Source organism: Sander lucioperca, chromosome 13 (assembly GCF_008315115.2).
Source record: "Sander lucioperca isolate FBNREF2018 chromosome 13, SLUC_FBN_1.2, whole genome shotgun sequence".
In the NCBI taxonomy this organism is placed as follows: domain Eukaryota; kingdom Metazoa; phylum Chordata; class Actinopteri; order Perciformes; family Percidae; genus Sander; species Sander lucioperca.
Genome location: NC_050185.1, coordinates 17,544,400 through 17,558,254, shown reverse-complemented (window position 1 = coordinate 17,558,254; position 13,855 = coordinate 17,544,400). Strand labels below are relative to the sequence as shown.

General features: G+C 39.7%; 1 protein-coding gene across 1 annotated transcript in view; it reads left to right on the top strand.

The window, feature by feature from the left end:
- The first annotated feature begins 293 nt into the window (after positions 1-293).
- The window catches only part of LOC116037075 (reticulon-4 receptor-like 1), a 95,194-nt gene continuing 81,632 nt past the window's right edge, over positions 294-13,855 (top strand). The window contains exon 1 of the mRNA XM_031280840.2: positions 294-928. Coding sequence (XP_031136700.1) covers positions 916-928 — 13 coding nt within the window. The 5' untranslated portion in view covers positions 294-915. The remainder of the gene's footprint in view (positions 929-13,855) is intronic.

Genomic DNA, 13,855 nt, shown 5'->3' with positions numbered 1-13,855 from the left:
GTGTATGCAACATTCACGCCCATAAAGCACGCTGAATTGTTGAAATTAAATTGAATTGGAACGGTAGACACTTGGACATAAGTGGATGAGAGGGTGCAAGAAACGATAACGATTTAATACGAGAGCTATAACTGCTTCATCAACATATATGCTTCTTGCCTATCATGCCAATAAAGCATAGCCGAGAGAAAGAGAGAGAGAGAGAGAGAGAGCGAGAGAGAGAGAGAGAGAGAGAGAGAGAGAGAGAGAGAGAGAGAGAGAGAGAGAGAGAGAGAGCTTTCATCAGTCACATCTCGCTGTGGGAGGGGGATTGAAGCAGCTGCCTCGGAGCTCTCAGTTGACAGTAGACGGCACTGACGATCCCCACACAGCACAGTTTAGACTACCTGACTTGCAACCTGACAGTAGGAAGACGATGAAGACATAAAGGAACTCCCCTCTGGTTTTTGGGGCTGTTTTCAAACTGCTCTTGACAGCACATTTATCTTAAATTCGGGCAACAAATAAAGTAATAATGCATGTTAATGATTTATAAACACCAGATGGCGGTGAGTTGAAATAGCACTTAAACACATTTAAGTGTGTTGGGACGGAATGAGGTGTTTTTCTTCGCCTCTTTCATACCAAGTGCAGACTAGAAAACTTCGTTTCTACCGGTGGCGGACCTTCTATTTTCGTCTTTAATTTTGACAAACATCATCCGACCCCCTTCTCCTCCACCACCTCTTTCTCCTCCTCCAACCGTCTTCACTTGATAAAACCACAGCCACCTCGGAGACAAGACTACAGCCTGCCTTCCAGCGGTCAAAGGGAATCAAAATAACAATTTAGCAACCAGCAGCACAGGATTGGACCCTCACAAGGATGCTACTCCAGCACAGACACCACTAGACGGTCCAAACAGCCGCTGCCAATATGTTTAGGCGAGGTAAGAGAAAGAGAAATTCACTTGTTTTTGTTGCTGATGGTGATGATGATGATGATGATGATGATGATGTGTGTGTGTGTGTGTGTGTGTGTGTGTGTGTGTGTGTGTGTGTGTGTGTGTGTGTGTTTGTTTGTTTCTTTAAGTTGGTACAAATTCTTAGGAGCGTTTTTTTTATTTTTAAATTATGGCTAAATGGAGTCGCAGAGAAGCTGCCTAAGCATTTTACCAATCGTATTTTATCCACGCTGGCGGCCGGGAATGGAAAGGGAATTAAATATTTATCCACTTCATGTAAAAAATATTCTTAAAATAGCGAACCACTGCCGCACTGCAGTTTGTAGGACCTGCTTGCACGAGGATGGCTGGTGATGTTGCTACGCGCGCCACTGTGCGTGACTGAGAAATACAAAGAGAGCGCGCAAGAATGAGATTGTTAGGAAAAAGTTCCCAGTTGTTTTATTTGTAAAAGTTTCACCTGTTTGGACACTTTGTGTGCGCGCAACTATGGTACGACTGCGCGCGCTTGTGTGTGCGTGTGTGGTTACATTGGCGTGCCAGAATGTGGCGCCCAGCCATACAAACAACAGGATATTTTGACTTCTGTCTGCACTGAAGGGAGAAGGTGGCTCTCCCGATGGACGACAATAGAATAAGAGCACGCGCCCAACACCTTGGTGTTTACTATCACACTGACACGCGGCTGTTTTGTGGTGAGAAAGGGTATTAGGTTTTACCACGATGACCTTGCCTGTGGGTGTGTATGTGTTGACAGGAAGGCTCCAATCCCACTGTCAGCCTCCTTTTCTGTGCATGCCTGTGTAGGACATGAACGTGCACGTGTGACAAAGAGGTCTAACATCCCTAAATACATCCCCCCCCCCCCCACACACACACACACACACACACACACACACACACACAGTTTAAAGAGAAGTATTTGTGGAGTGGTGACTCATCTGCCAATCCCCCTCCCCCCCAAAAAATAAATAAATACAATTACGAATTACAGTGGGGCTCCTGTGAAAGGCAGATTGTCAGGGTACTGCTTTGTGATGAGTGTAGCACACCGTTGACTGAACCCTGAGAACATAATAGAAAAACATTCTTTAATAGAGATGCTGGAAGTCTGTCATTTGTCATATCAATACAGCCCAACTCCAGCAACACACATACATATATACGTACATCATTATCTATTAGCTCATTTGGTTGGCCCGAGTCGGGGCACAAGCTGGGCGATCTCCTCATTAAGGATGGGACCTAATGGGCTTGACAGAGGGCTGATTAGCGCTGTCATTGTATGTGTGTATGTACTGTATGATAGAGCAAAACAAAGACAGAGAGAGCTTGCTGGCTAGAGGCTGACAAGCTTTAATTTTAATCTTCCTGTAATTTCAGATGGATTGCACCCACCCACCCACTCATACACACACACACACACACACACACACACACACACACACACACACACACACACACACACACACACACACACACACACACACACTGTGTGGCTGATGCGTTGTGCTTTGTATCTCCTCCTACAAATATGTGGCTGTCAGTAACAATAATAACATTCAGAGTAATTGTGCAGTCTGCCCGAGATACAGTTATCTATGTCTGTCACCTTTACCCACAGTATCTCACTGCGGTGGGATAAAACAAGAGAGAGAGCGTGAGGAGAAGAAGGATAAGTGTTTTTGTGTAATGAAAACTCCCTCTCTTTCTCTTTGTCTGTCTCTTGTTCTTTCTCTATCTCTCTGCTTGGCCAGTTCCTGCTGCCAGCTTCAATCTGAGAGGAGAGAGGCCTGGCAGGCTGATTGGCTACTAACTGGCTGGTTTGGGTAGCTGCCGAAGCTTTGTTTCCCAGCTTATTTGAAGCTGGATTTGTTTCCGTTACTTGACTTTGCCTCTGTCTCCAACGTTGTCTCTCTCTTTATCTACAGCTTTTCACAGTCATGTGCACACTGACACTGTGTGAACAAAACATATGCCAAACCTTAAAATAAGTAATGAAAGGAAAAGCTCTTTGATTAAGACACAAATGAAAGGTGATCAATTAAGCCCATTATTATTTTGATACAGATTTTACCAAAGCTAAGCACTATTCATCTCATTTTGTTTTCCTTTTAGAAGATTTGCAGCTTTTTGGCACGTCTAATACACAATTTCACTCATAAAGCACAAGTAAGCCCATGATTTCATTCGGGAAAACACCATCATTCAGTGCAAGGTGCAAACCCTCACAAGCAGAGCTGATCAGACGTCAGAATGTGTGGATGAATTTAGGAGTAAACATGACAGTGTGGATCAGACAAATCAACTGAAATTGATCAATACAAATACCTTTCTTAGGGTTTGAAAGCAAAGCAGGCTTTTTTTAAATAATTGGAAAATTGCACTGCACCATCATACTCTTCATCACCTCCCCCATCATTCTACTTTCAAATAAGGACGTGATCTCATGCCATCATGGGCATACTATTTTAGAATATAATATACAGTAAAATTGATGGCATAATTTTGATGCATTCTGGAGAGCTGAGAGTATTTGTTATATAAGCAAACTGCTATCCTCTGGAATTTCATTTTTTAGGAGTTTTCAGAAATATCTAAGATTCAAAACCTAGATAAAGATAATAAAGATAAGCATACGCAAACATTTGCAAAATGGGCTGTGGAAATACATACAGTGATAAATACAGTGATTTTGAAAATATCGTTGATTGAATTCAGTATGAGTTAAAGCAATGGCAATATAATCTATGGTATGGTTCACATAGAGGTGCTGTGTCAAGATTGTTTTAATAAAAAGGCAACTTGGAACTGAAAAACGGTTGTGAGCAATTACCAAAATGTATTATTTGTACTTGTTTGCTGATACGGTTTGTAACTACTAGCTTTTAGGAGATACTGTTTGCAGTATCCTCATGGATTTAAAGAAAAAAATTCCTTGAATTACTTTGATATTCAAGAAAACTTAGAAATATGATGATTCTCAGGTAAGTTCTGGCCTTATAAGTTATAAGAGCTTCTTTTTTTCTATGATTTCTAAGCAGATTTATGGACGTTTATTCAAAATTGTCACCAAAGATAATGACATGTGTCTCATGTCTGTGTTCAGATTTGATTGAGTTATAACAGTATCTTTGCCTCATGTCTCTCCCTCAGTACCCCTCCATCAACCTCTGATCTAAACAATTCATGAAGACATCAGTAACTGCATAACAGCATATACTGTAGTGTCTATGGATATGATGGTGTTTATCTGTTACATTAAGACAGCATGCTTTTTGAGTTTTGTGTTAGCAGTTTGAGTTTGATAAGATAGTTTAATATTTTTGGGAAATAATGTGAATGAAATGTGTGTAACTCCTACTTCTTGAGTTGGGAACATGAACGTCTAGGCACAACACTGTCTCATCTTCTTCTTATCATTACTATATAATAAGATTTCATCCTCTTGCTTTCGGTCCTGCCAACGAATATACTCTAAGCCACGAAAATGTGCAATATCTGAAGAATGTTCTGTGATATCAACTTCAGCCATGATACTATATAGCTAACTTCAGCTTAGTAATGAAATCCACTGATCAATATCAATATACAATGGTAAAATTGCAAGTCACTGTTCATTCAGACTATAGCCTCAACCTCGCTCGAGGGCCAGTGGCTTTCTCTGGGCCCCAATGTGAATAAAGTTTGGTCTGATTATGAAACTTTCCAACAGTATAAAAGAGTTCCTGCTCAACTTGAGCTAAAACGAATAAGAACTCTGTCCTGATATAACCCAAGCATTTTTCAAGCATGTACTGTACATGTATGTACATGCAGAAATATTGACCTGTATGTAATACTAATTACGTTGAAATAATTTCTCATCTTCAAACCTTCTTTCTCATAGGATGATTTTCATTTTATCTGATGCCATTGTGACAAAGACTAATGTCGAATTCTTACTTTGTCTCTCTGAGCTGACAGTTGCGTTGGCACAGACATACACTTGCCTGCAGGCCATTGTCAAGTCTACAGTCAAAACAATTAGAAGCCGCTGTTGTTGTTTTGTGTGTGTGTGTGTGTGTGTGTGTGTGTGTGTGTGTGTGTGTGTGTGTGTGTGTGTGTGTGTATGTGTGTGTGTGTTTACTTGCAACTATGATAGCCTTGGTGGATGATAATAACATATGGATTAGTGACAAAATGTTTATCCGGGTCGTGAAGCACCAAATGGCGAGGTAATTGAGTGCTGAGGTTGATCCAAATTTGCTCTTGCAGTACCGACATCCTGAGGCAGTGGACAGATTTTGCAGATTATAGGCAGAGGGACACAATAAAGGGAATGTGGCACTTTGTGTGGATTCAGTGTAAATATCATATTAGAGAATTAAATCATATTGGGATTTGATGACTGAAATGGAATTCATATGATAATTAATTATATCTCTAATGCAAGTCGCAGTGGAGAACAGGATGAAACGCATCGCCACACACAGCGAGCGTCCGTGCGATGGCTGTGCATATCAATGACCTTTGCAACCGCTCCTTCTGCCTGATCTCAAGGTTACTCACAGACTCCTTTCTTCTGCTGTATCCTGAGCTCAGGGTGGTCTGCCTGCTGAATTCTATTTTATCATTAAGTTGCACAACAATTTTCTGGAACGTGCGTAGCGTTCACAATTGATACACCATGTTTAAATGTGTTAAAATAATTACAGGGACTGATGTTTTACAGCTCCGAGCTTCTAAACTGGTGAACTCACAAACACAATGCCAAAAATAAATAAAAAAATGCAACACTTAATAAGCAGGAGTTGTTTTGATGCTAAATAAACAAACACCAAGTACTACAAATTATAATGTGCAGAGCATGAAATAGCATTTCACAATGGCCCTGTGGTGGTTTATTCTAACTTTCTTGCTAAAAAAGTCTCTCTATCCCACATTTATCTTTACGTACAAACATACTGCTTTGCACTTTCAAAATTTTAGGTCAAAGTGCAAGTTGACAGTGCAGCCATAACAAAGGAAACATTACTCTGCACAAGTTTACATTGTTCAAACCAAAAAAAGTTGTAAAAACCATTAGGCTAGCACAACAAAATGAAATAGTTTATGACTCCTACTACTTGTTTAATTGCCACTGCAGTAAAGTTGTTGCTGAATTGTTGGTAAATGTGGTGCACTAATTTGCTTATGAATCACCGCGGTTGACCTTGAGAGCTGGCTACACACACACACACACACACACACACACACACACACACACACACACACACACACACACACACACACACACACACACACACACACACACACAGCAGGAAGGTTGTTTGTGAATAAAGTGACCAATCAAATGAGACATGGCTCCTTATCAGGAGCCCTATGGAGGCCTCTGATTGCAGGTTCACTTAGCAACAGCTAGGCTAGTTGTGCATGAACTGTGTGTGTATGTGTGTGATACAAAGAGACATAGAGGGAGATGCATGGGTGTGGCTGCATAGTTTTCTGATGAAAGGGATACAAGTGTGTGTGATCACACAGCAAGTCAACACAGTGATCATAAGGATTTTGTGAGCGAGTGTGTGTTTGTGTGTGAGCCTCAGCAATCGTTAGTGTAAATGTCAGAGCTTGAGGACTAGAGGAGTTATACTGTATAGTATGCTGATGCAGACGTGCAGAAAGAGAGGACAGGCAAAGAGAAAGTGTGAGACAGAGACAGAGAAATGGACACAAGAACGATTATTTGGAAACAGACTTCACCTGGAGGATAAAGGAATGAACACAGAGAGAGAGCCAGTGACGAGTGAAAGCTGAGCTGAAGTGAGATGATTTTGTGTGTGTGTGTGTGTGTGTGTGTGTGTGTGTGTGTGTTTCAGGCTGATTTTCAGTTTCTCCCTGTTTGGACCAGGCACTTTGATATTTTCCTGTCTCCAGAGGGAGAGACTGTTGGACAAACCAATCGCTTGCAGCAGCATCTTTGTTTGCTGACTATAGTGCATGAGCCACTATTACTCATGTTAACGCTGGCGTGTCTTATCTTATAATATAAGATAAGATAAGCCTTCATTGATCCCCAGAGTGAAGATTCGGATTGTTGCAGTAGCACAAGGACAGAGATAAGTACAGATAAATAGAGAAAGTAAAAATAAAAGGTATTTAAAACTGAAATAAGAATATAAATGAAATTAGGAGCTATACAAGAGCAATTACAGACCAAATTAGAAGGCAAAATTGACAGTGGTGTGATGTTGATAAGTAGCAGCAAAGTCAGAAAAGTATAGTATTAACAGCATCCACTAGACTAATTTATAATATGAAAAAGTAATACTACTTAGTGTTCATCTGTATTATTATATAACTATAATATAGTATATCATTAAATAAATCAGTATAACATAATATAGTAAAATATATAATAGTAAGGGATATAAGATATACCATATGGTAAAAGGGTGGGGCTGGGAGAGAGTGTGGGGTACATTGAGTTGTGAACATCCAGCAGTGGTTGACATGTCGTGGAGGGGGTTGGCATTCCTGACATTTTAAGCCTTTAAACTTAAAATGTCAGTGAGATGAGAAGATGAGAAGATGGATATTAATCTCATGTATTCTGCATAAAGTACAAAGCTAGAGTAGCTTAGCATTAAAGCTGGAGGGAGGGGGAAACATCTAGCTCTGTCCAAAGTTCAAAAGTACACCTAAATACATCTCAGGTAGTTTTCTGTTTGTTAAATGTACATATATAAAATGTAAAAATGTCTGACTGTATGGAGAGTTACATGTTTGAGCTTATTTCATATAACAGCAGTTTATCCATCCGGCTATAATGCAGGTTGCCAGATTGGTGCGCACTGTAGTCTGTTCAGGCTCAACCTCTCAACATCTCTGTGACGACAAGCATTCAGGGAGTCAATGCAACCAGCTTTTGTTTGCCAAGAAATATATCTAACATGTAACTACCTCTAAATACACAAGCTGTTGATTTTTCTCATTGCATTTTTAACAAGATACAACATGTCAAGTAGTAAAGTGTTGTAAGGCTACTTTTTTCACTTGGTGCATTAACTGCACAGCTAGCCTGCCCAGATTGATATTGATATTTTTTTTTCATTCTCAGACAGAAAGCAATAAAGCATATTTCAAAAATGTTGAACTATTCATTTAAACTAAAGCAATTAATATCAACTAATTGATAGGCTTAAAGTTCCATATTTGTCATTATTGCTGATGCCTTAGTCAAAAAGTAGCGCACCACATGGCACATTTCTGGAAACATTGACCAAAAAAATGGAAAGAAAATCAAATCCTTTGTGTCAAACTCCCATGCAGGATATATCTCCTCTATCCCCTCCTCTTCCCTCAAATCTCCTCTCCTCCCATGTCTTCTCCTCTGTAGCTAGTTCGCTCTATACCTGTTGAATAATTGATAGCTGTTTTGGTTTCCGATAAGGCGTTTGGGGTTCACAGCTCTCAGCAGTATGGGCTTGCTGCTTTCCTCACGGCAGATCACACGGCTCAGTCCATCCTTTCACTCTTCCCCTTCTTCACTCTGCCACACTCTTGTTTTTTTTATCTCATCTACTACTATTCCACATTATTCTGATATGCGCCACTCTCACACACATTCTCTGCTACACGTTTGCATGCATGTACTATATGGTAGCCAACAGCCATTCCAGGTTTTTTCTTGATAAGCCCTTAATATCTATCCTATTCTCCTGACAGTGATTAAAAACAACCCCGCATAAATACATATTTTCTTCTGGATATTACCATGGAAACAAAACCCGTAGAGACCAAAAAATAAGTAAATAGGATAAGGTATTTAACACGACTCTGTGAGGTAGCTCATACTGCAGAAGCCTGCTATAACATGCAGGTTGTTGAATGGGATCTGAACACTTCTAGAAAGGTGGGTCAAAAAGATGGCATGCCAATGATCATATCCCTGTTGGTTAGTTTTAACCTCAGACTGTCGTCCTCTGAGATAAGGCAGGTCAACAAAGTTTGTGACTTTGACACAGGATACTGTTGATCATTTCCTAACAGATACTTGTATAATCTTTTTTAGTTAACAAATTCATTCAACCTCATATGATCTATTCCCATTGAGCAGTGTTGGCACTTCAGCTACTTCATAGTTAAAAGACATTTTTCAGTCATTTATTATTGATGTTGTTTTGTCTACCCCCCTGCAACAAATCGCAAACGGAGCACTTGACTATCCCAAAATGTATTGGTGTATTAATATGCATGTACAGAAACTGCCTTACAACCTTCCTTCTTTATTTGTTCCCTTGGCCTCTGAGGCTCTCTGCTTTGCTGTCTCTCATTTCCGTTCTGCTACCTCTGTGCAGTAAAGTGTTTAGAGCTCTGTATTGGCTGTTACCCGCCCAGCATGTGGGGAATTGAAGGAGATGGGTTAAAGAGGGAGAAGAGTTCATCAACCCCAGGACAACAAGTCAATTCCTCCTGATTTACCACATCAATCCCATCTGTCCTGCAGTGTTCCTACATAAAACACACACACACACACACACACACACACACACACACACACACAAAACACGTGTGTCTGCACATACATAATCGCTCAAACAGACACATGCAGACACACCGACTGCCGATTTACTCACAAGCTCTCTTTCACATTTTCTCCGTCTCTCTCTCTCTCTCTCTCTCTCTCTCTGTACTGCAGTATAGACAGACAGGAGCGGCAGCAGTAGCAGGTCTTACATAACTACATCACTGCATTAACGAGCCCATCTGCCTCTGACTGGTGCTTACACTTAGAGCGCTGGTAAAATGATACACACTTAATACAAGAGCACAAGATATAGGACCACCCACCTGAACTGTCCCTATAAGCAGGCTGACCAGGTGAAAACTAGGGGTGGGAATCTCTTGGCACCTCACGATTCGATTCCGATTCAGAGGCCAACGATTCAATTCTAAACCAATTATCGATGCATCTCAATGCAACAATTTTTTAATGTACATTTCCATGCGTGATTTAAAAAAATATACATATAAATCTGAGTTTGCTACTCAGAGTTTGCTAATCACTTCCTAGACAAAGCAGCTAGACAAAGCTTAGATTTTGACATATACAATATTTGTCACACACAAGTTTTAATGAAATGTTTTGTCTACTGAGGTTTTTGTTTGGTAGTCGTTCCATGCTTAAGCCTTAAACGTGCTTGTGAAAGTCACCTTCTGTCCCAGTAATCTTCCATGTCAGAGGCTCAGTCATGTTTAAAGGTGGAGAATTGGCTTCTTAGAACATGAAACATGAGGTGGTCAGATGTAATGTGATAAAGTAGATGAACAGCCTATATGTGTTTTGCCTAATTATTTTATGTATGTCTTATTAGATCATGTGTATATATACAAAGATGTTTGTGTGTTTTTTTCTGCCTAAACTCTAAGTTATTATCCATTATCCCATCCTCTTTCAGTTACTCTGTTTTCTGATTTGTACTTGTCTGGAGACAGTAACTTTTAAATAAAAATCAACACATAAAAATAAATAAATAAATAATCGATTATTAACTTATCAGAATCGATAATCGAATCGTTCTAGAGAGAATCGCGATGCATCTAAGAATCGATTATTTTTCCCACCCCTAGTGAAAACAGATGTAAGCTTCCCTATTGTTTGTCTCTACTCAGCACATTTTCATTGTTTAACGGGAGATATACTCCTTATAAATGCACCTGGTTTGTAGTTTTATTGCCAGTTTTAACTTTTACATCCAAGGGGAATAGCTATTGACATATACACTCAGTTGCCAGTTTATAAGGTACACATAGCAAACACTATTGCAGTCTAATACAACAGTCCTGCAATAAATCCTACCTTCATGAATGTTATCATGTTTACTGCTTTAGAGGTTCTAACATCTAGTGTGCCCTCATTGATATAAAAGTGATGAACAAATATTAGAAACACCTCTCAGTATGACCCAATACATTTCAACTGCATCTCTAAAACAATTTCAACAAAAATGAACAATACACCTAATAAACTGGCAAATGAGTGTAGATAGTCTTTCATCTTGTGCTCTTGTCTTTTCTTTGCATTGCTTATTTTCTACTCCTCTGTCTAGAGCTGAAACAATCAGTGTATTTATCGATAGACAGAATTAACAAGTTTGATAATTGAATATTTGTCATACTAAGCAAAAATGCCAAATATTTTCTGGTTCGAGGATCTCTTTTTTGCCTTTCGAAGACATCCTGTTGGGCACTGGGAACTTTCAGTGTTTAATTTTCAGTTTTCTGATGTTTTATCAGCTTAATTATAAAGCAATAAATAATTGAGGGATTAATCCAAAAAAATCATTACTTGCAGCCCCTCTGTCCATTGTATACCATTTACCTTTTTTGGGGGGGGGAGATGTGTTGTACAGCAGACTCCTTCACTCCCAAAACACACACATCCAAACACACAAACGGGCATTTGCCAGGACCCACTAGTGGGTTTAATGAAGCTCATCCTGTTCCATTTTTACTGATGCTAAATTCAAGTCCTGACTAAATTCCTAAATTAGACCGAGAACAAATATGGAAGAGCCAAAAATGACTTCACGTCTCAAAGCCCACACATAGGTGCACCGGCACACCACACAAAGACACTGACGCATGAAATGGCTGAAATTAGAAGAAGCCTCTATTTCGTGGCAGGCTGTGTTTGATGGCAGGAAGTAAAGATGGAGTGATGTGAGAGAACAGGAGATGAGGGACATGTGAGAAAGTGTTGTTTGTCTGCTGCCACAGCTTGTTTGTGTCTTCAGTCTGAGTCTCATTATAACACAGAGGCACTTGTGTGTGCGTATGAGCCCAGTGTGCGTGCATGTGCATTCACGTGTGTGTTACACTTACATAACAATCTGATGCTCAGCTGGGGACTATACAGATAAATCCCAGAATGGCCTTTTATTAGTGTGGAGGTTTTCTGGAACACAACTAAAAAAGTAATCAGAGAAGAACTTTTACACAGCTATAAAAGTCATAAATGTGTACCCACTCTAATATTCAAGTAAATCAGCACCATTATTTTACATCACTGCACAAACCTGCAGTCATTTTCATGACATTAGATTTATATTTTTGGCACCGCTGATGCTCCGCCAGAATAAGTGAGTCATAATACTTCAGGTGGGCTTTTACATACAGTATTTTGTTTTAAGCTTCTTTTTTTCTTGCCATATTAAATTCAAGCCTGGAAATGCTAAACATAAATTTAGCTGGATTATAAATTACAATAAATAGAGTACTATATACAGTATATTGTTGATAGCATGGTTAAAATGGGAGACATATGTTAGGACATATCGAACATGTCAAGGGGATGCATTCAAAACACCAAACCAACAGTGAGTATGTTTACATGCACACCAATATTCCACTATTATTTCAAATATGACAATATGCCGAATTTGATACAGGTGATGTAAACAGCATATTCCGGTTGGATATTCAGAATAAGGCCTTATTCCGAATATAGCATTATCTAATAAAGACGTGGGATATTCCGGTATTATTCAGGTTTTAGAGGCATTATTTGGACATGTACCTGCCCTGTAAAGCAACTTTGAGTTTATGAAAAGCTCTATATAAATTCAACTTATTATTATTATTATTATTATTATTATGTATACAGCACATTTGGAATATGCATCTCAATCGGGGTTTTTTATCGCAGTTTACGGTCTCTTGCCTGTTTACGGCTTATGATCAGCGCTGTGTGTTGCTATGGTTGCTGTACAGAAACCAACCAGCCAACAGTTTGCAAGGCTGCAGAACCGATAAGAAGGAGAAACACAGCTACTTTTAAACATTATCAAAGACTTGGATATCAACAGGTTTTTGGATATGCACACACATCGCTACACCGACCTTTTCAAGAAGCTGGTTGAAGGAACGAAAGAGGGAGGCTGTGTTCGCACGGTCCAACAACAACAAGTCCACAACCGCTGGTAAACTTTGAAATGTTTGAATCTTATTTAGCACGGCTACATATAAATGGGAATATTAGTGGAATATTCACTTTCATTAGCCATGTAAACAACTTAGTCGGAATATCGTCTTTTTTGGAATAAGGGCAACTAAACGTAGCCAGTGATGTTCTGCAAATGAGAAATTATTGTACATAATAGGCTCGAGGTATTGGCTGCAAAAATCTATAGTGAGTTTTCCTTTTATGTAGCGAGCTTTGGTTTTATGTCTGTAATCATTCAAGAGGTGGAACGAGGCTGGGAATGAAACATCTCATTGATGGCATGTTAACAATTGTAAAGTACATTTGCCTTTGAATTATTGAGAGATTATCACAGGTTGATGTTATAAAAATGGTTTTAAGAATGTTCACCCAGAGCGACAGTGTGCTCAGAGAGAGACAACATTAAATATAGTTAGCTTTAAATAAAAATGTCAAGATGGTATAGCCATTGTTGATAGAGCTGGTTTATGGGCTTGCTGCTGTCCCATGTAAGTGGTGTTTATAGGAGGCTGCTGTCCCTGCAGCATTTGTGTCGGAGGATGCCAGCACAGTTAATGTTGAGGGTTAGGGTCTGTTAGAGATAGATTACTACAACACAGTCCAATGTGTGGCAACTCACAGAAGTGAGTGTTACAGCGGTGAAAGGGAGGAAGGGTGAAGACATCCACAATACGCCCTCTGAACTCCCTCTCCCCCTTTTACCAATGCTGCATTAATCTTCTTAAGCTGTCAGCATGACCTAAAACTGATGATGCACAAGTGCGCAGAGAAGAGAGAAAAACTCCCAGACAGTAGACAACAGCTTGTGACTAATAGTGAGTTTAGCGCAGCTCACCAAGCTCATAACTGAGTTGTAGCACCATCGCCTTTGCACAATTCAATTACTGCTTTGAGAAGGGTGCTTACCTCAGATGTTTCTGCTCACT